This window comes from Ambystoma mexicanum, chromosome 8 (genome assembly GCF_040938575.1).
Source record: "Ambystoma mexicanum isolate Mex_15411 chromosome 8, UKY_AmexF1_1, whole genome shotgun sequence".
Lineage (NCBI taxonomy): Eukaryota > Metazoa > Chordata > Amphibia > Caudata > Ambystomatidae > Ambystoma > Ambystoma mexicanum.
The window spans coordinates 156,194,652-156,217,858 of NC_090929.1; the positions used below are offsets into that span (position 1 = coordinate 156,194,652).

A 23,207-nucleotide genomic window follows, 5' to 3' on the forward strand; every position below is an offset into this window, starting at 1 on the left:
GCCAAGGAATGGCAGGCCTACCTGGCGTTTGTAGAAAGGGTGGCGGCGGCGTGGCTCCCTGCATGTTTCTGCGCGGTTTCTCGTGGTGATCCTCGTCGCCAATTTATGTAGTAAAATAATACTTGAAGGAAGACAGGAGCCAGGCAGGGATTTCACCAGGGCTTTATTTTCCGGATAACACTGGAACTGATCTTGCATAAATGGCATCCAGGATTACAAAGGCCAACGTGGCCAACTGGGGCTAGGCTGCAGTAGTAGAAAAGGTGCAGCTATAAGGTTTAATTAGTCCCGTGCTCGGAGGAGCTGGGAGGACGCAGCTGTCCGTGTCCTCAGCTTGTCCCGTAATGCGCGCGTAGCGCGCGGGGGCAGAGCCGAGGGCGCGAGCGAGATCTCGCGAGAGCAGGGCTCTCGCGACATCTCTACACCATGCAATATAAATTTGCCAAGCAGTGCCATAATGATACTACCTGGGCAACAGATGGCAAACAGTGAGTGTGAGTAACTGGGCATATGATCAATTACCTGGCAAATTCTTACATAATACCTATGAAAGAGACACCGCTGTTGGCTTGGCCTATACTTGTGGTTAACATGAATTCACTGCAAGGAACAGGTGCAATGATAGACATATTGCTTATAAATTAAGTAGGCACACGTGTTTAATAATTTGTTTTACTACATCAGGAGCTAATTTGTATTTGCAATTCAGTAGACTACTTAAAAAATTACAATGGCAGCCACATGCAAGCCCATAGTTAGATCCTACTGAGCAAGGGATCCCAAGAGCTTGTGTTTTGGGTTGTAAGAGGTGGGTAGTGTGTGATAATAGGAAGAGCCATAAGAATTAGCCTGTCAATGCAGGGTCAATGGGTGGGTAAAAATGAAACAATCCTGGCAGTGTATGCGACTAATGACTTGGCACAAGTGTCATGTACAGGTGACTGTCATTTTCCACGTTCACATTCAATAGCCATTGAATCACAAGCCCAACATTAAAATAAAATGAACACATTTAAGCATTGATATTAAATATATGTAACCCCCCACCTACAGAATTATTGTTTACGTTGAACTAAATTCATATTGAAATATTGTAGGGACGTTGACAATAGAAACAATGTTACCATGTTTTGAACATGCAAGTTGAAGTATTGACTTTTACCTGAAAATATCAGAAACCTCTCTAAGACCAACAATGTTTCATTTTCCCTATGTAGAGCGCGCTGTAATCAAAGGGCTGCTTGACATTTCCAACATGGCCGGCTGGGGCTCGCATGTCTGTCGACGGGGTAACGTCTTAGTCTCTTTTCCTTCTCTATGAATTGGGCGGTTCCCGGGAGGTCCCGGTTGAAAGTGATTCCCGTTTCAAGATGGCTGCTTCGCCCGGGCTGGAGTTGGAGCGGCTAGTGGCCGAGCTTTCGAGGTTGGAAGAGCCCACCGAGACCCTGAAGACCCTTAAGACCGCGGTGCTGGCCTTGCCATTGGCCACGCTTAGGGAACGAGTCCCGCAGTTGCAGCTGAGGGGGCTCTTCAGCCTACTCAATGGGGATGACAGGTAGGGATGATCTGCATCAGTTGAGGAACAGAGCCAGGCAGGCACGCCCCCTCACCCATGTAAGGGTAGGCAGGTAGATACCCACCTGCATGATGCACCTATATATGAGAGGGGGGGCGCCGCCGCTAGGAAGTCGCTCTCCGTGTAGATCTGTAAGCACTGGCTCTAGGATGGCACCTGAATGATAGAACTTGAAAGCGAGAGAACTGAAATATAATGATAAAGCATCACTCCACATCAGAGCTGGTGTTCACGAGGACACCCCCACAGTACCCATAGAGGGGAGTGCTGAACTAGAACGGCAGAGGTACACCCAGTACACAGCTTTCGACAGAGGAACACCTGTTGGCACATTTTCCCTCTTTCCATACATTGATCGCTTCCTGGCAGCCAGTGCCTTGAAACGTCGAGTTTCTTCAAATACTCCCTATGTGAATTGGGTCTGTCCACTTTCTTTGGCTGATTCGCGTCTAAGCTGTGTTGGGAACAGTAACTTTGACCTTTCAGTTGATGTGCCTATTGACATGCTATGTTAATTTTGTCTTGTACCACACACCTTTACCATTAGTATGGTCTCCATGCCCTCTCCTGGTTCTGACCACAATATTTCCAGCCTTCGTCCTCAAGGCTAAAGATCCTTTAGTGAGAAGAGACCGTGTAACGTACCTAGCTGCAGTTTCCTTATTTTAATGTTCTTTTATGCCACCCTATCGTGCAGTTTGTTCTACCATTCAGCTCGTCTGCTGCCTGAACATCTATGTTATCACTGACTCCACGAACCCCCAATTTTGTGCATATGTCTGAAAAACCTTTGTCACTTATTTTGACTGTTTTAACATGTCTGCATCATTTAGATGTTTGGTACCTGGGTTTTACATTGATTTTGTCAAAAATGCAATCTTATGTTCCTGCCTAATTGATTCCAAAATAATCATTTATGTTCCCTTTTCTTTCCCCTTGTCCCAATATGGGGCTAGCTTGGAAGTTCTGCCATGTCTCTGCAGTCTCATAGTTTATAGAAAGCAAAGTCCCATGTACTCACTACTGGCAAAATACCTGTGTTGAATATGACATTCAATCCCTCATTCGTAGTGATAATTCTGCCCTTCCTCGTCCAAAGACTGCTAAAGCTTCATGTGACAAATCTTGCCTTGCTCCCTATTAGCAACCTGTTCTTTTTATCCTTACTGGTAACATCCCTTAAAATCACCAACCAGTGTTTTAAACACCTCCTCACTCGAGCTACTAGTGTCTGTTGTAAACGTGCATAATCGTTCTCCCCTAATCACAACGTTTGGTCGACAAATATCCACTGTGACTCTTCGGAGTTAACATCTTCATCCACAGTGGTGCTTGTTTAGCACATCATGCCATTCCTTCCCCCAAATATTCCTGATCCTATTCAACCTCAGAAGCCCCATACTTTTAAAAGGTGGGTATGCCTTCCCTGTGAAGTTTTGATTCCCATAGAACATTACCATAGTTTCCTATGTATTTGTCATATACCATTTTCCCATGATGCGAGATGGTGTTGAAAAAAACACATGTGCCCATAAGTGTGCTCTAAATTCTTCCATCTTACTTCATATATAATCCGTGCAGACCTGAAAATGTGCACCTGTCACTAGTAATTGGTTATTGATGAATTGGCTCTTGAGCACTGCATTGTGTAGTGTGGAGGCGGAGAAAACGTTTTTATGCCTAGTAGCTTGCAATTGTATATCCCATCTTTTCCATGTACAGTAGCAACATTATCTGCCCAAGCACAACTACATATCTTTGAGCTTGCTGTTGTATCATTTCATAGCTTTCTCCACCTTCCCCTTCAAATGTAACTGCTCCCAGAAATGTCTTTTATTTTTTCCAGGACCACCCATCTACCTATAGCTTGCTCATCTCTAGGCGTCAATTATTAGTTTGTTTACGTTTGGTTAAACCCATCCCCTTTCTTCATGAGATTTCCATTATAGCCGTATGGCTCATTTCTTTCACCGTTCTTTCATCAGTGCCCCATTTGTGAATTTATGATTTGTTATTCCAAATAATGCTTTCCATTTCATTCCCTATTTTACAATGTCATCGAGCGGGGGAACGTGGTCCCATCCATAAAAGTGAGCGACCTCCCATGTCACCCACCAGTCATTATCCTCTAATGGCTCTGCTGTCACAATCCTCAAGATGAGAATCACATTAATCTCAAATGCCTACTATTACAGATTAGAATCTGGAACATTTCATCATGGACAAAAGGAACATTATTATGAATGTTCACTAGCCCATAAGGAATGATCCTAGAGAGGTTTTAAAGAATAAGGTCTTGGAATGGCTTAGTCGGAGAGCAGGGCGTGGTTGTCTGAGGTTCCTGGACCTAAAGTTTTCAAAGAGTAAGAATTAAGGATTGATGTGCCTCTAATAACAAACGACTGTATAGTGATGGGCTGTAGTCACCGTTATATCCATCAGTTCTTGGGATGTGTAATAATGTCTAATGTCCCTTCTAGTCTGAATATTCTGATGTAAGGTTTTTAGTTGTGTAATTTTACTACTAGGTATCCGGTTTGGGATCAGAATTTACCCTTTTTAGGCTTGCTATGATTGTTCCTCTTACTATTTTGCCCCCTCAATGTGTATTTGGGATAATGTGCCCTTTTTGTAGTTTTTATTGTATTTATTTACTATGATTGTTAGCACCCCGATGCCTATTGGCCTACGGTGCTTAAAAAAATAAAACTAGACAAATGGTCCATACTGAAAATGAAAGAAATATGTCTACTTTTTGTTTTCTCTCAGAAATGTTGCCATTATGTCCTGAATATTCTTTCTCTCACTTAGTTGGCAACTTAATTGGGCCTTTCAATGCTTTCTTCACAACTTCCTAGTATGCTTAAATTGAAATTCCTGGTCCGTCACGAATGTTTGTGGCATAGTTGCCAGGAGGACTTATTATGTCTGATCCTGGTGGGACCTGACTGTTTGACTTTATGGAATTGTTTTTGTTGGTGTTCTTTAATAGGACCATATCTGCAAATTCGGATGTTCTGATAATACTGCACTGTTTTTAGGCCTTACACCTTGATTGTCCCCTGCTTCCCGTAATCTCCATTACTTGCTTCAAAAGATTTCTAATATCCTTGGGGTGTAGTTAATAATAATCATTTTATTTGTTTTGATTCATAAAGAACCTTTACAAAATATACCATCAGCACCATTTCCCACTTCATCATTAAAATTTCAATTAATTTACCTATTTACAGATCTTACTTTGGTGCATTTAAAATATACTCCAATCCATATCTTCTGAATTAATGTGTTCAGAATGCTATTCATAATAAAAATTAACATAAAGTACATATTGAAATGCATGTTAAAATATACTCAGTTCATTTACTGTTTGCATCACCCCTTTAGTATCTGGGATTATTATTTGCTACTTAACTGGTCCCCACGGTACTAAGAGTCTGAGTGCAAAAGGCCCATAGTGTTGGAAAATCATATCTTTTGTTTCTAGTACTACTTATTTAAACATACTAAAATCACTTTCCAAACTTAATAAAAGGCCGTGTGCACGGATTCCAAGTCTGTGTTTAAGCAATAACTCCAGAATTCATCACTTTCTAATTGAGTCATAGCTTCCAACAAACTGACCCAGCTTTGTCATATACGTGGCTCTCCTTCTTGGACACAATGTCAATACGTGTCTTCATGTTTCCTTTTTCTCTTCTAAGATGCCCATACGACAAACTTGCTGTTCAGCCTTTAACGTGTGCACCCTGCAAAGCAAGCAGTGGCAACTGATTTGTCTGCAATTTCAACACGAAGTTCCGAACCGCCGGCCTAGGGAACTTCCAAAGATAGTGTGTGTTTGTTGAAATAACAACGACCAATGCTCTGTACATATTTGAAGTGATGTATTTTTTGCAGCTGTGTAGTTTTCCAGCCAATCCCGCTGTTTAACCTTATTTTATATAGTGCCTTTCAAAGTCTGGGGACCAATCTGTTTGTGAAACGCACCTCATTTAGAATGGCGTAGGTTTGATGGCTTCCCTCTATCGTACATCTTGCCCATGAGTTGCAGCAGTTGTTGGATTCCTTAATTTCATATACAATATACCCATTTGTATGTGTTCTTGGCTCATGAGGGACACAAATCCCAGTTCTGTTCTTGACTAGGCCATTGGCATGGAATGTGGCAAACCCATTAGCCTCCTCCAGAATTGGCCCTCCTCCACGTTTGGTCATGTCAGGTCCCTCATGGCCAGTGCCTCAAGTCGTCATAGTGGATGGCTGGCGATAAGCTCTGTTTGTAGAGCTTTAGGATCCCTTCATGAGAATACCCTGCTGTTTGCTTTGCAGATTTGTTAATCAAACATGTTCTGTAGACCTTCTGATTCCACTCTCAACTATGGCTCTGTGATCTCCCCCCCCCTCGCCCCCCTCCCCCCCCTCTGCCGATCCTGTCCCAGGTATAAGTAGCTATCAACATGCTCCACCTTATGAGTCAGTCTGCAGGCCGACCATGGCTATCTTACATCCTGAGTCCACATTCATTTTGGTCTTGCCCATGTGAAAGGAATAGTGCGCTAAATAGATGGGCAATAATCAAAAATATATCTAAAAAAATATTTTTTTAAAAAGTCCCTATGTAAAGTATTGAGCAAATGAAGCTCAAACTTAAGAATGTGAAGCACTAGGAGGCATCCATTTTGTGAAATGGATGCCTCCTGTGGTTGCCCTTGCGTCACTAATGAAGCAAAAGCCAGCCAGCTGTAATAAACAAAAGCTACCACTGGGTGGCTTTTGCTTCATTGGTGCCGGAGGACAGAGATTGCAGACAGGAAAGCTGCATCTGGGTAAGTGCTCATTTCTTTTTTAAAATAAGCACTAGCTGCAGGTTTTTTTTTTCTAGGTTTTCCGGGCTGGAGGAGCCCAGAAAACCTAGAAAGAAAGCTACAGCTTTTAAAACGTTGTATTTGTTTGCGGTAGCTGCAGCTTGGAGCCTCTTTGGCTCCAAGCAAACATAAATATAACGTTGTATTTAAAAACGCTGTGGTTTTCTAAGTTTCTCACGCTCCTCCGAGCCGCAGGAGCCTGAGAAACTTGGAAAGAAAAAAACACATCGTTTTTGAAACGCAACCTCGTTGTGTTTCTGTCTGTCGTGGCTATCAAAGTGAAAACACAACGCAGTTGTGTTTCAAAATGCTGCAGTGTTTACGAAAATGTAAAATGAAAGTGAAGGCAGCCTCCTCAGCTCTGCTCTGGCTGCAGTAAGTAAAAGCTTTCAGTAGGGGGCTTTTTCTGCTCGTTTAGTGCCGCCAGGGCAGAGTTGAGGAGGCTGCCTGAAATGGCAAAATGGATGCTCCCATGCAAACGCTTTGAGCCTCGTTTGCTCAAAGTGTTTACATAGGAACTTTCATTCAAAATATGTTTAAAGTATGTTTTAAACTATTGCTCATTGTTTTAGCCAATAATATTTTTGAGCGCACTAATAGCTAGGTCGTTCGGTTTGGCATATTCTGACAGTATCTTAAATCTGTTTTTCATGCCTCTTGTGCGTTCCAACAAGACAAGGTCGTTCACGTACAATAGGCAAGCATTGTGTTTAGAGCAGATCTTAACTGGGCATCCCTTCCCCTCCAGTAATTTAGCATGCACGTCCGCCAAATACAGACAGAACAGTAAGGGTGCAAGATTACACCCTTGTCTAACCCCCACGCTAGTCAGGTGGCCCGTACTGTTCAGACGCACTTGCACTCTGTTCCCAGTGGGGAGTTGAATCAGTATTACCAGTAGCCATTGTGGGCGTCCAAAGATCACAGGTTTTGCCACGGACTTGCCCGGTTAAGTGTCAAAGGCCATGCTTAAGTCCACCCAGAAAGTATAGTGCAAGGGTGCCCTTTATTGCTGCCTCACTGAGTGTCCAGCAACCTGATAATGTGTGTGGTTGCAGACCCTGGTCGAAAGCTGGTTTGTGTGTAGTTCAGGGTGTTTTCCTTTGCCCAGCCCTGTAGGACTCGACTCTCTCTATAAATTGGCAAAAGGATTACCAATGTATCTGCGACTACCTTCATCGCACACCATCGCTGATAGAATTGTCATGACCACTGCCCATGCACTCAGGTCGTCTTTCAGTACGGCATTCGACAACCCGCTTGGGCCCGGTGCAGAAGAGGCCTTCGTAGTTTAGTTATTGCAGTATGCAAGCCATCTAAATCTGGGGCCATTGGCCGTCTCCCCACCGTAGCTATCTTTATTTTTTGATCAGATTTCATCCCAAAATGTGCCCTTATGAACTCAACCCATTTGTACTCACGAATAGGGTTAAGCATGCTGCCTCTAGTAACTCCCTTGGCCTTTGCCAGCATTTGCCATAAGGTCTGAGCTTTTCCGCTGCAGAGTGCCACAAACATCTGCTGCCAACTGTTATTTAAGGCCGAAGACGTTCTCCTTTTTGCCCAGCTCTTATATTCTGTATATTTTCCTTATTATGGCCTCTAAAAGGGGGGTGGACTGTACCACTCCTCTTGCTTTCCTCAACATTCTACGCATCCTCCTTTTGGTGTCACAGATTTCGATATCAAAAATCTTGTTACCCTTTCCTTCGTGTACTATCACCTGGCTATCCTTCACCGACCGTGTTTCAACAGACAATTTTTTTCAGCCCTGCACCAATTTGACTAACAGTCCGCCCCTCCCAGCTTTCCGTTTCCCGTTCAATCTATGACTTGATATATCTTGACACCCTGGATATATTTTTAGGTGACCAACTGATCCTGTTTCTCCCATCATCGACTTCCACCTCAAGCACATGCCCAGCCCCCGTTTGTAGGACTATGGAAAGTACAGCATGTGGCGATTGCTGAACTGCATCCCTCTGGCTTCCAGTCCCGGCACTCTTTCAGAGCAGGCATTGGTGCCAGAAAAGTAGTCCAGTGTTTATTGTACTTTGCCCCGGGATACCTCCCGGGGTACGCCTGTTGTACATCACTATGTCCCACTCTTTTTTTTTTTTTTTTTTTTATAAAAACCTTTTTTTTTTTTAAATTATTTTTTTAATTTTTTTTTTTTTAACATGTTGGTCCATAGGTTCCCTTTTTTGTTTCCCCTAGGATTTTTCATTGTGCTGATGGACTTAACACATCTGTATTCCGGCATGCAGCCTTGGCTCCCTATCTCTACACCCAGCATTTGTCTCCCTCTCCACACCCTCCAACAGAATGAATACCCAATCCCCTTCGACAACTGAGGCGGAACAAATTTGAACAATATTCCCATGATTCTCATCCAGATTTTCCCTGTCGGGTGGTACATATGTATGAATTAGCAACACTGCAGTTTGTTCTCCCACCCCTTTCACACCTGCCTCAATAGCCAGAATGTTTTGTGAGCTTGTGATGGGTTTACATTCTTCAGAGGGACCCTTTGCTTGATACCTACCTATAATTATGCAGCCGAAAGGGCGGCCTGTAGGACACTTAGTTGCCTCTTGTTGAAAGAATGTAAAACCCTCTATATGGATCTTGGCTGTGAGTCACGTTTCTTGGAGATGGACCAGAGCAAATTCATTAAGTAGGGAAAGGGAACCATTTTGGCCCAGTAAATGTACGAGCCCCCTGGTATTCCACCTGGCTATCTTCAGAATTCACTGCAGTACCATTCGTTTCTGAACCAAGCCCATCCCATGTCATCATCCAGTGCTACCTCCTTGCCCACCACCCTCTTGTTGGAAGCTAGTACCTCGGATGATGTTGGGCACTGTCTGCGGGACGATTACACATGTTGGACAGTCGACCACACATCCAACATTCGGAAAGATTTTTGGTCGCTCCGTATCGGCGATGTCACCTCAGCCGATACAGTGTACTCTCACAAAATTTCCTTTAATTTTCACTGGCTGGACAAAACTTAAATCTGCGGTTGGCAGTACTCTCAGTGCGGGTATAAACTTTGAGCAGATCTGACCTGTTTGTTCAGTTTCCTGTAAACGTCAAAGGCCCCCTACTCAAGGTAAAACTCAATTCGACTCATTCACAGGGCTATTTGGGTCCGGAGATGGGCCATGTACGGGGCTTGCTGGAGCTAGTAAAGCCACTACACCCTCTTCTAGACCCAAAAGGTTGTGTGCCTCAAGCAGCTGTGACCACACCCCTGACTGTTCGGCGCCGGGCCATTTTGTTTGGCTCCTCGCTCAACAGCCAGCTGGTCAGTGTGCCAGGGGGCTTTGGTCCGCCTATCTGTTCCTTTGCAGACTTCATCTGGGTTTCCTTGGTTTGTATTTGCTCCAATGTAATAGAGTTGCGTGAGTAGGCCTGTTGCCTTTGGCCCTTATTTTGGCCTTTTCTGCTTGCTGCTTGTTTTCTAATTTTCTCCCTTTTTTTCTATACGCCTTTGCTTCCGTGTTTTATACATTGAGGTCATTTTCGACTTCTACTCCATCCGGTGTGGTTTTTCCTGATGGAACAATGTTAGCCTCTTTGTTGGCACCTTCCTGGGTCTGTTCTGATTGTACCAAGTTCAGTCACTTAGAACTTTTTCCCGGTAACTCCTTGTTCACGGGGTGATTAGACATTTCACTTAATACTACTCCCCTTTTTTTCACTTTGTCGAGGATTACCCCACATAGTTTCAGTAAGATCTTTACAGAAAAGTGTAGCCCTCAATCATCTACGTTAGTGCTATTATTAGACTCTGGGGCAGCACTCCACCTTGTTATATTTGTCATGTCCTCCTCCATAGTATCCCTCGCCGTTCCTGGGAACAAATTGGGTGACATGACTGCCTCTGGGTATTTGGGTGTATGGGCCAGTCGCTTTTTTTCTGTACCCTCTGATGCAGCTGATACCAAACCAGCCTGGGTGGCCAGGCTCAACAAGGCAGCAACCGGATGAGAGGCAGTTGCATGCACTGTAGTCTTCATTACTTCTGTGACGCCTACGTTGGAAGCCTGGGCATCAGTGTTTCTGCTGGTGTCATGCACACCCCAGGGAGTGCTTTGTTGAAGCACTTATTTTGGAGCTGGGAGGACAGCAGTGCTGACGCTTTGTCTATACTATTTGAAAGCCACCGGTCGGCAATCATACCGAACAAAACACCAAAACCTAGGCTACAAAACATTGTAATGGAAATTCCTTGGCTAGGAATCCATCCAGGCCGGGGGGCAAAGAATCAGGAGAGCCCGATGAAGCCCGTGTCCAGACCCACGCGTCTGTCAGGGGGTCCAGAGCAGCGACGAGCTGTTTGGGAAACAAGCGGATAATTACCTCGTATTTTCAGAGTGCCAACCCCCACCCCAAACCACTATAGACGCATGACGTTGCTAGCATCAATCCTGCGCCACTGGATGTTAGGGACATCGATAATAACTCAGTTAGCCTTGTGCTACAAACTCACTGGCACAGTGGCCAGGTGCATGACACCAGCTATCACCAGCAAGTATTTGAATCCACATGGTTTCTTTAGTAATCTGATAAAACCCTTCCCAAATATATCTTCATCAATGTATCTTTTTGATTTCTGACAGGCCTGTCATGCTTCCGACAAGCTTTACTTCGATGCTCCTTCTTTATCTGTCTTCATAACTGGGCACCATTATGTCTCTCTGCAGTAGCCTGTCCTATCTTTTTGTCCCCAATTTCGTGTGCCTATCGAATATGAGCCCAGTGTGAAATATCTTTTGAAGAACCATTAGTACCCATCTGTCATTCCCCCTTCTTCCATAAAACTCCTCCTTACGTCATTTGCAAGATGTTGAGGGTATTTTCCGAACTGGTGGTATCTGCAAACGTCCTCAGTGTCATTTTTTAAAGGATCATTCTTGTCATATCTGCTGGCAGTTCAGCCAATTCTGTATTGAGAATTAATAGGAATACTTCTGTGGGACACTTAGGCCGACTATTATTTGTAAAATGTACCTCATTTGCAGCTAGCAACGCCCTTTTGCCACTGTTATTTGCTAAATCAAGGTCTTCTGACAAATTCTCCTTTCGGAATGCTCTTTGACTATCGCAATTTATACCCTACTCTTGGATTTAACCAATTTTTTCCATAATCAAAATGTATCTGCTGATCCATTTGTACATCTCCACTATTGATTTGTGCAGTGCCGTAAATGTATTTCATTGTCCTAAATAAAAATATCTAAAACTAGTGCTACTGGGAGCGCTAGCACAAAATGTGGCGTGCGCAAGTGCTGTGTACACTGCTCTCTCTCCCTGTTTCTTCTCAAAAGCGGGACATAATTCAGAAGGTTTTTAATTAAAACATATATTCTGTACTAAAACTTCCCCAAATGTGAGAACTGCCATCACAGAATAAGCTGCTACCAAGAGGGCGTGCTTACATTCGAAGAAGTAATGCTTCTGTAAGTATAATGTATCATTTGGTGGGCCTCATCTATCCTGTCTCCGCACATTCTGTCATTTTCAGGTTTGGTTTAATCCTGTACTTCCAAATGCAATGATGACAAAGTTGCTAGCCGTTTCCCTAGTCTTTTAGTGGACGTAGTTCTCGGATGCGTTTTCTCAGAGAATATACCGTTCAACTGTGTTTTGAATGATCACTTTCTGGCACATATCAGATTATTTTATGTTACCTCTCAATAAGCCCAATACACTTAAGTTTGTTCTTTTATGCGTGTGTTGTGTATCTACTTTTGCTACTTTCCATCATTTGGGAAATGCATTCTACCAACATGTGGTTGGTGCCATGCAATTAATAATTGCTCTGCCTGTTCCACAATTCATTGCATCAGTATTGGGCATTGCACAATGCGCAACATCCTTTAAAGGTTGTTCGAGGTAGAAAGATGTGTGAAACTGCAAAAGACCAAGTGAGACCATGCTAAAGGCTTACAAACTAGAAAAGGAGGTGATGTATGCCAAAGAGAATTAAGGCAGCAATTGAAAGACTGGGATAGTGCTGGCTCCATCTTCGACTAGACCCCAAGATCAAGAAAAAGCCACAGTGCCTGAGAAACAAATGGGAGGACAGCACCTGTTACGAAAGACAAACCAGCCCAAGACTCTGCAGGGAGCACCACACCCCATTTACTGAGGCATCAAGACCAATTGGGCAGGGCCAGAGTCTCAGTCCACTCTAACTCTGGTGCTAGTGGATTTAATTATCAGTTAGATGCACTAGTGGATTGCAGGGCTGGGGTGTTCTTGAAAATGGCTGAATTCCCAAATGACACAGAATATACAATTATTGGCATGCAAGCTCTGCGAGGGGAACGCATTCCCCATCCAATGAAAAAACGGAGTATCAAATGTGGTGGTTTGGATCGTAAAAGTAGTGTAATTGGGATGTATGTGATCACTACGACCCCCAGGATTCCGCCCGCTGAAAATGCTGATTTTTTTTTTCTTTTTACCCCTTCACACCACCTACATATAGCCCCCCATACATCTATGTGGTGTAAGGGTGGGTCGTAATTTCGGGACTGGGAATTCTGCGGGTGACCTTTTGGGCCATTACCTGTAAATAGTGTTAAGTGACTTTGCATGATGCCTAAATGCCTCAGTGGGCCTGCACCTCCTGTGTATAGTTTCCAAAAATCAGCCTTTCAAACTGTTGCTTATAGGAGGTTCCCTAGACCCCAAGGGATAAACATGTTTCCTTTTTTGAACCCGGCTCTAGAATTCCATCCCCCTACATCATTTCCACCCATGGAGAGTATGAAGGAGAATAGAGTTAATGGTCACTACTGAATTTGTTGTATGGTATAACAGTCCCCCCCTCTCCTTCCCCCATTTAGGCATAAGACAAATTAGATTTTGGGAGTACAAAGGATTGTATATAATTGTTCATTGCCAATCGTTAAAAATGTGAAACTATTCCGTGTGTCTCAGGGGAGAGTTTAGTAAATTACAGATGCCATTAAGGAACTGTTGGAGGGGAGACAGTTTCAGAACAAAATAACTCGTTCTGTTATTTGCTCATTTAAGAGGAAAGCTGGAAAATGGATATTAGCAACAGATTATAGAGAATCAAATTAAGTATGACCCCCCCTCGCCCCCTGCTAAATCCTAGTTCTTCTCTCTTACAGAAAAACAGTCGGAAGAATAGAACATTCCCTTTTAGATGGGAAGAAGTATTTTTATTGACCACATGGCCTTAGTGGTTGAGGGACAGCACCACGATGTTGCACAGCAATTAACATAATTTTGGATACTCTTCTTAATTTAAATTACAATATACTGATTTGTTTAAAAATTAATATGAATATTTGAGAGGAGCATTGACAAGGATTTAGGAGGAGGGGTTGAATTTGAACAGCACAAATAATCATGGTGATAAAAGGAGGATGTAACATTGTTGGATGTGTTTTAATCTTCAAAGGACAAAAGCATTTGCCTCCCCTTTCTGAGCTGCCTTGCTGTTGCTATATTCCCCCCCCCCCTCTCTCAAACGTTGCACATTGCCCATACCTCATCTCCTTCCTAATTTTCTAGTGGGTTTCTGCCTGCACCTAGTATTTCCTCACTGGTATAACCTTCCTATAAATCGTGTTTCTCATCGCCATTTTTCAATCTGTCCTCCATTGCCACCTTCTGCACTACATCCTCCCTCCTATCCTCATTACGGACACCCCTTCCCCACCCCCTGGGCAAAACTGTACAAAGCATTTGTGTGGTTTGGCTGTGGCAGAATTGTTTGGGGGGGAATTTTACTGCGGCCAAACCCTGCAAATCTATGCCTCTTCCCACCGCCCCTCCACCGGAACTCTGCACGTGTTAGGCAGAAACCTGTGCAGTTCCCTTGGGGACCACTGCAAAAGATTTAAGACTACAGGTATAGCAGTAAACCCACTTGGTAGCAGTCTGCACCACCCAGATTTACCTGGCAGCTGTGGCTGAGCAGTCAGACTTCCCTCAAGAAGAGTTAGGCAGTATGTAAAGTATACACAATATGTACTCAGGCACAATAGCACAAGCAAACACTGACCAGAGCTTGGTTTCAAAAGTATATAGTTATTTATTTATCAAACACACATAAGTTGAAATCACTGTAGCAAAATATAGTAAAAACACTTCAAACACAGTTATAATGAAAGCAGTTTCAACCCTTACTCCTATCTAGACAACTCCAGGTTAACACCACATAATTAAAACAGAGGTGAGCGCTTAACGTTGGATGACACTCTAGTAGGTTAAAGAAGGGAGGGAAAAAGAGCAGAATTAGGATAAACACACCACTCTAAGGTCAAGAACACTTTTGGTAAGCTCAAAGAAGCACAGAGTCACAGGTGAGCAAAAGTCACTAAGCAGGGCCCCCTCTTAGAGCAGACCGAGCGAAAACGTGCCCAAGATCACACAGTTGGTAGGGATTCAGAGTCTTGCAAAAGAGTTCGGAAAAGAGTTAGAGAGGCTCAGAAAGTTTAGCCAAAGTGTCCCAGGCAATCCCAGGATCGAAAGCCGAGGGCTAAAACTACCTCGTACAGTCGGTGGCCAAGGGAAGCCAGGCGGAACACGGTACCTTAAGCGGAAAGGATCCTCCAGCGGGGGCAGTTGTTCCAGGCAGTGGCAGCAAGGCTCGACGTCGGTCAGGGGAGAAGAAGATCTCGCTGAAGAGCAGAAGAAGAAGGTCGTTGCACTACCCGGGAAGAAACCAGCCGCGGAGTCCTCCGGTTAAAGGGTTGTACCGACTTTCGCGGTTGGGGTAAAAGTGGTGGGGTTCCGGTTGCCGGGGTGCTTGGCACTGGCAAGGCGGCCACGGGATACCTCGAAGAACGGAAAGAAGGTGAAAACTGGTTGTCCCCACCAGTCAAGGGAAGGAGCCACTCCGTTAAGAGTTCTCCTCGGTCGTTGGGAAAAAGTGGTGAGACGGTTCAGCAGGGCTCCACCGGGTGGTGTCGTCGAAGCAGGTCGGCTCAGCTCTTCCCTCGTCGGATTCTTGGTCCTGTGGCGACTTCTGAAGTTCCAGTCCCCAAAGCCCTGCTTTTATGCAGCAAACCCCCATTCACCCAGCCTAGCTGTCACTCAAACATGCTAAGTGGTGAGCCGGCCGGCTCACCACTTGGGCCAATCAGGACGGAGTGCGACTTGAGTTACCAAGGTAACTCAGTCCAGGGTGCCTAAATCCCCCTCCACCCCTCCTAAGTACCCCAGACAGAGTGGCACCACTTTGGAGGGCTTCTGTGGAGAAGCCCGCCAAAAGTGGAACAAAGGGCCCCACTTTGGGTCAGAGTTACAGAGGCGAACGCCAACGCCATTTTAGAATCAAGTTTTGGCAAAAAGTCCCAACCGGAGTTATAATAATATATATATAAACCGGCGGTATGTTTAAGGCTACCGTAAATAAATAATTAAATGTGTTAGCCTAAAACAATGGGAAATCCCATAGGGAAATATTCGCGGTCGAATATAAAAAGTAGTTTCCACTGCCACCAGCCAAAACTCGATCAGGGGGGACGGAGACGTGCCCCCTCGACTAACAGACCCTGGGGCAATCGAATTGCCCCAGCCAGTACGTCCACAATATGATGGTTTGTACTGGTTCTGTTCAGGATTCAAGACTAGCAAAGTCTTTGGTGACTTTACATGCCCTGGGAGACAGTAGTCAGTCCCAGGGTATGGAGTCTATGTTGGGGAGTCCCTAGGACACCCCTGGGTCACGGCACAGAGGGTGCTGTGTAACCCACATCACAAAAATACATGAGGCCCTATGGAGTAAAAGACCCCATAGCCCATTCAACACAAGGTTTAACCAAGAAAACACACTTCAACATGCCCAAGAGTGAGGGTAAAAAGAGTCTCACTCCTGGCAGGAGAAAGAAAGAAACCCCAGAAATCCAGCAAAGCTGCTGGGGGACTCACTAGGTAGGGAAATTCAGCCTAAACAGAGAATTCTCCCTAACACTCGCCCCCCCCAGACTAAGGGACAGGAGGATTTAATCCACTCCTGGATGAACCTCATACCTCTAGTCGATGATATACATCCTAGAGAGTCCATCAGCATTTTGATGGTGACACCCTGACCTGTGCTCAATGGTGAAATCAAACCGTTGCAGGCAGATTGACCATCTCAATAGTTTTGGATTTTCCCCTTTCATTTGCATTAACCATCTCAAGGGTTGGTGGTCAGTCTGAATAACAAAAGTAGAACCATACAAGTATGGCCTAAACTTCTTCAGTGCCCACACAATAGCAAAGCATTCTCTTTCGATTGTTGCCCACCTTGTCTCAGGATCCTTCAGTTTTCTACTGATGAAGCAAATGGGGTGCTCCCTACCCTTCTCATCCAGTTGGCTTAGAACTGCACCTATACCCACATTGGAAGCATCAGTTTGTACAATGAAAGTTTGGTGGTAGTCAGGAGCTCTCAATACTGGAGCTTGGCAAAGAGCTCTCTTCAGTTTTTCAAAGGCCTGATTGCACTCCTCATTCCATTTTACCTTTTTAGGGAATTTAGGAGAGGAGATTACATTCAGTGGAGAAGCTATGGTCCCATAGTTCTCAATGAAATTCCTGTAATACCCAGTGAGGCCTAGGAAGGCTCTCACTTGGGTTTGAGTAGTTGGTGTTGTCCAACTTTGCACAGCTTCAATCTTGCTGAGCAAAGGCCTTATTTCTCCACCTCCTACCTCATGCCCAAGGTAGACCACTTTACTTTGACCAATCTGGCATTTACTGGCTTTGATTGTCAAATGGGCCTGTTCCAGAGCCTGCAACACCTGTCCTAGGTGGTTCACATGTTCTTCCCAGGAGTGGCTGAAGACTGCAATGTCATCCAAGTATGCCATGCAGAAATCTTCCATCCCAGCCAGAACTTGGTTCACCATCCTTTGGAATGTGGCAGGTGCATTTTTTAATCCAAAAGGCATGACCTTAAACTGGTACAAGCCAACTGGGGTTGAAAATGCAGTCTTCTCCTTGGCATGGTCTGTCAGGGCTATTTGCCAATAGCCTGACGTAAGGTCAAATGTGCTGAGGTACTTGGCTGCACCAAGTTTATCCACCAACTCATCTGTCCTGGGCAAAGGGTGGGCATCAGTCTTGGTGACTGCATTTAGAGCTCTATAGTCCACACAGAATCTCAAGTCTTTGGATCCTGCCTTTGGTACTAACACAACTGGGCTAGACCATGGACTAGTAGAGGGTTCTATTACCCCGAGATCAAGCATCTTCTTGACCTCTCCTTTGATGTGGGTTCTGATATGTTCTGACATTCTGTACCCTCTGCTTTTGACTGGCAGACAGTCACCAGTGAGTATCTCATGCTGGCCCCACGGGGTCAAGCCTGGTGACAGTGAGAACAGGGAGGCAAATTGATTTAACATAGATTTGCACTCCTTGTTGCTCAGGTGTCAGGTCTGAAGAGAGATTAACTCCTTCGACTTTTTCATCTAAAGGCACCCCTCTGAGGAGATCAGGGAGAGATTCACTCTCTTCCTCCTCTGCAGCTGAAGCTAGAAGCAAGGCTCCTACGTCAGGTCTGGAGATGTATGCTTTTAGTCTGTTGGTGTGGAAGACTCTAGGAGCTTCCCTGGGTCTGCCCAGATCCACCAGATAGTTGACCTCTCCAAGCTTTCCCACAATCTTGAAGGGTCCCATCCACTTGTCTTGCAAGGCCCTCTGCCTTGTTGGGAGCATAACTAGAACTAGCTGGTCTTGAGTAAACTCAACCATGTTAGCCTTCTGGTCATGCCAATGTTTGACCAGAGCTTGACCAGCTTTCAAGTTGTCACTTGCTTCTGCCATCATGAGTGACATTCTCCTCCGGAGACCTATCACATAGTCAGTCACTCTGACTGGCTTGAGGGGGGGGGCACCTTCCAACCCCTCCTTAATCAGGGCCAATGGACCTCTGACCGGATGGCCATAGAGAAGCTCAAAGGGAGAATAACCTACTCCCTCCTGAGGGACTTCTCTATAAGCAAAGAGCAGGCATGGCAGTAGAAGGTCCCATTTTTTCTTAAGGGGTTCCTCTAAAGCACCTATCATGCTCTTCATGGTTCTGTTAAACCTTTCAACCAACCCGTTTGTCTGAGGGTGGTATGCTGTTGAGAACTTGTAAGTAACTCCACAGGTTTTCCACATGGCTTTCATGTAGTGGGACATAAAGTTTGACCCCCTGTCAGAGATTACTTCCTTAGGAAACCCAACCCTGGTGAAAATACCAAGGAGGGCCTTAGCCACAGCCGGAGCTGTAACAGTCCTCATAGGAATTGCCTCAGGGTACCTAGTAGCATGGTCTACTACAACAAGTATAAACCTGTTGCCTGAGGAGGTTGGGGGATCAAGGGGACCAACTATGTCAATCCCTACCCTCTCAAATGGGACTCCCACAACTGGGAGAGGCACTAAAGGTGCCACATTCTTGGAACCAACCTTACCAGAAATCTGGCAGGTATGGCAGCTCTTACAATATCTATCTACTTCAGCCCCCATCTTTGGCCAATAAAAGTAGAGTGAGAGCCTTTCCTTGGTCTTCTTGAAACTCAAGTGACCAGCCAAAGGTATCTCATGGGCTAGTTGTAAGAACTGTTGTCTGTTCTCTTGTGGGACTACAAGGCGTTTGTAGTCTCCAGGTTCAGACTCAGTGGGTTCACTGTAGAAGAGGCCACCTTCCCAGTGCAACCTATACTTCCCAGGCTCTTGCCCATCAGCTTGAGAAGCTGCCTGGTGGCGGAGACCTTCCAGAGTTGGACATTCTCTTTGCCCCTTACGGAAAGCAGCCCTGCTAGGCCCACCTTCTGCCAGTAAAGACTGCAGCTCAGGATGGTCCTCAGGGTCCAAATCTCCAATAAGGTTTGGGCCTCCCTCTAGCTCTTCCTCAGAGTCTAGCTCAACCACACAGGGTTGTACCTCCCTCTCAGCCTCAGCTGGAGGTGGAGTTACAGGTGTAACTTTGGACAACCTAGGGGAAGTCCTTGTTGGAAGCACTGGAGTGCTTGCTGCTGGCTTTTTCCTAGGAGTCTTGGGTTGCCCCTTTGCTCCTGACCTGGTTGTTACTGCAGTAAGTTGTTCCAGTGGGAGAGGAGTGATTTCTGTCATCATCTCCTGAGATAACCCTCTCAGGGTTTTCTCTCTTGCAGGTTTTGTGAGCTCCTGTAACCTTTTGCTAGGGGGTCTGGGGGTATGAGATACAACTCCAAGAGCTTTGAGGTCATTACCCAAAAGAACCCTACCTGGCACTTCACATTGTACACTGACAGGTATTTTTACAGCCATATCATTACATTGGATGAGAACTGGTAACTGGGGACACATCTGCACAGGCCCACCAGCTAACTTGGTGAGGCATTTGGGTGCCTTAGCAACATCCTCTGCCTTGAAAAATGATTCATCCACCACAGTTATGCTGGCCCCAGTGTCCCTAATGGCAGGAGTCTCTTGGCCATTCACCTGGACACTGTCCTTATAATACTCTTTAGTATTATCTGGGATAGAGTTATATACATCTAAATTCTGTTGTTCCCACAACCCCAGAGAGACTAAAGAAACACTAGCTGAGACTCCAGTGGGTTCATCAGCCAGTAATAGAAAGTTTCCACTTGCCATATGTACTTCCTCTTCTGGAGCGAAGGCTAAGGAGGCAAGTTGGACCCCTGAAGGTTTACCCTTACATCTGGGATCTCCTTTCACATGGTCAGTAGCCTTACAAACAAAGCATGAGCCAAAGGCTCGCTGGAATGGAGGCTTGTTCTGACCTCCTTCTGGTCTGGGACCAGAAGGTACACTAGCCTGATTCGGTTTCCCTTGTGGCTTACCCTTATAGTTTTGTTTGGGGCCCTCTTTGGAATTTGTAGTATTTGAATTCTCTTTGGAGTCCTTTTTAGGCTCTCTCCCCATCCTTTTTCTGAGTTACCCCAGAATCCTTGTGAGTGGCCCTGTTGGCAACCCACAAGTCAGCAGCCTTAGCTAGTTTCCGGGAATCTAATTCCTTGGAATCAGCCAAGTGTTGTCTGAGCTCAGGAGAGCAGGCATCATAAATAGTCTCCAACATAAACAAATTCTTCATACCTTCATAAGTGTTCACCTTGTAACCCTTAATCCATCCCTCTAAGTTTTTCAACCCTTCACTCACCCAGGTAGCCCAAGGGGTACCATCATGCTTTTTGAGGCTCCTAAACCTCTTAAGATACTGGGAAGGGGTCTTCCCAAACCTAGCTATCAAAGCAAGTTTCACACATTCATAGTCCTTCTTATCCTCCTCCCCCATCTCCATTACCACATCAGTTGCAACAGGGGGAAGCCTAGAGAACAACCAGGTGAGTAAGTCATTTCCTGTGATGTTCTGGAGCCCATGATTATATTCAAACAGAGACAACCAATCCAACACATCCAACTTAGGCTCATACATACCAACCAATTCTTTAGGCATCCGGGGTCTTTTAGGACTGGAACTTCTAGAGGAGCCAGAGAGAGAAGCATTCTCAACAGATAATTTCTTCATTTCTAGCTCATACTTGAGCTCCATTTCCCTTAGCCTTAGTTCTTTGTCAGTTTGAGCATTCAGTTTCTTATACTCCAATTCTAGTTTCATTTTCTCCAGTTCAAAGTACTGAGGACTAAATGTGGGACCTGGTAAAGGCCCAGTAGGTACAGCAGGTAGAGCAGGCAGAGGCCTAGGGGGGACAGTCACAACAGCCTCACCCTCCTCTTCTGACTCTTCCTCAGAATCATCAACATTTTGCTCCATGTTAATTTCAATACTGTCATCTACAGTTGCTGGAGTGGTAGGTTCCTCTGAACCCTCACCCAGACTTTGGTTAGCTAACAATCTTTCAATCAGCTCCATTTTCTTGCCCTTAGTCAGGAGGTCCTTATGTTTACAGAGCACTCTTAAACAATCAGCAGTTTTGGCTGCAAGGGACTCTTGACTATAGCTTTCTATAACTGACATGTTAGAGGTTTACTTTTATAGTGCTAAGCTTTGTGGTTAGTTGCACTAGGGTATCTAAAGCACACTAAAATGTATACTTAATACAAATCCCACCGCTGTACACCAGTGTTAGGCAGAAACCTGTGCAGTTCCCTTGGGGACCACTGCAAAAGATTTAAGACTACAGGTATAGCAGTAAACCCACTTGGTAGCAGTCTGCACCACCCAGATTTACCTGGTAGCTGTGGCTGAGCAGTCAGACTTCCCTCAAGAAGAGTTAGGCAGTATGTAAAGTATACACAATATGTACTCAGGCACAATAGCACAAGCAAACACTGACCAGAGCTTGGTTTCAAAAGTATATAGTTATTTATTTATCAAACACACATAAGTTGAAATCACTGTAGCAAAATATAGTAAAAACACTTCAAACACAGTTATAATGAAAGCAGTTTCAACCCTTACTCCTATCTAGACAACTCCAGGTTAACACCACATAATTAAAACAGAGGTGAGCGCTTAACGTTGGATGACACTCTAGTAGGTTAAAGAAGGGAGGGAAAAAGAGCAGAATTAGGATAAACACACCACTCTAAGGTCAAGAACACTTTTGGTAAGCTCAAAGAAGCATAGAGTCACAGGTGAGCAAAAGTCACTAAGCAGGGCCCCCTCTTAGAGCAGACCGAGCCAAAACGTGCCCAAGATCACACAGTTGGTAGGGATTCAGAGTCTTGCAAAAGAGTTCGGAAAAGAGTTAGAGAGGCTCAGAAAGTTTAGCCAAAGTGTCCCAGGCAATCCCAGGATCGAAAGCCGAGGGCTAAAACTACCTCGTACAGTCGGTGGCAAGGGAAGCCAGGCGGAACACGGTACCTTAAGCGGAAAGGATCCTCCAGCGGGGGCAGTTGTTCCAGGCAGTGGCAGCAAGGCTCGACGTCGGTCAGGGGAGAAGAAGATCTCGCTGAAGAGCAGAAGAAGAAGGTCGTTGCACTGCCCGGGAAGAAACCAGCCGCGGAGTCCTCCGGTTAAAGGGTTGTACCGACTTTCGCGGTTGGGGTAAAAGTGGTGGGGTTCCGGTTGCCGGGGTGCTTGGCACTGGCAAGGCGGCCACGGGATACCTCGAAGAACGGAAAGAAGGTGAAAACTGGTTGTCCCCACCAGTCAAGGGAAGGAGCCACTCCGTTAAGAGTTCTCCTCGGTCGTTGGGAAAAAGTGGTGAGACGGTTCAGCAGGGCTCCACCGGGTGGTGTCGTCGAAGCAGGTCGGCTCAGCTCTTCCCTCGTCGGATTCTTGGTCCTGTGGCGACTTCTGAAGTTCCAGTCCCCAAAGCCCTGCTTTTATGCAGCAAACCCCCATTCACCCAGCCTAGCTGTCACTCAAACATGCTAAGTGGTGAGCCGGCCGGCTCACCACTTGGGCCAATCAGGACGGAGTGCGACTTGAGTTACCAAGGTAACTCAGTCCAGGGTGCCTAAATCCCCCTCCACCCCTCCTAAGTACCCCAGACAGAGTGGCACCACTTTGGAGGGCTTCTGTGGAGAAGCCCGCCAAAAGTGGAACAAAGGGCTCCACTTTGGGTCAGAGTTACAGAGGCGAACGCCAACGCCATTTTAGAATCAAGTTTTGGCAAAAAGTCCCAACCGGAGTTATAATAATATATATAAACCAACCGGCGGTATGTTTAAGGCTACCGTAAATAAATAATTAAATGTGTTAGCCTAAAACAATGGGAAATCCCATAGGGAAATATTCGCGGTCGAATATAAAAAGTAGTTTCCACTGCCACCAGCCAAAACTCGATCAGGGGGGACGGAGACGTGCCCCCTCGACT

General features: G+C 45.3%; 1 protein-coding gene across 1 annotated transcript in view; it reads left to right on the forward strand.

Annotated features, from left to right (window-relative positions):
* Positions 1-1,310: 1,310 nt before the first annotated feature.
* PSMD5 (proteasome 26S subunit, non-ATPase 5) overlaps positions 1,311-23,207 on the forward strand; it is a 257,327-nt gene continuing 235,430 nt past the window's right edge. Inside the window, exon 1 of the mRNA XM_069609535.1 lies at positions 1,311-1,555. Coding sequence (XP_069465636.1) covers positions 1,371-1,555 — 185 coding nt within the window. The 5' untranslated portion in view covers positions 1,311-1,370. The remainder of the gene's footprint in view (positions 1,556-23,207) is intronic.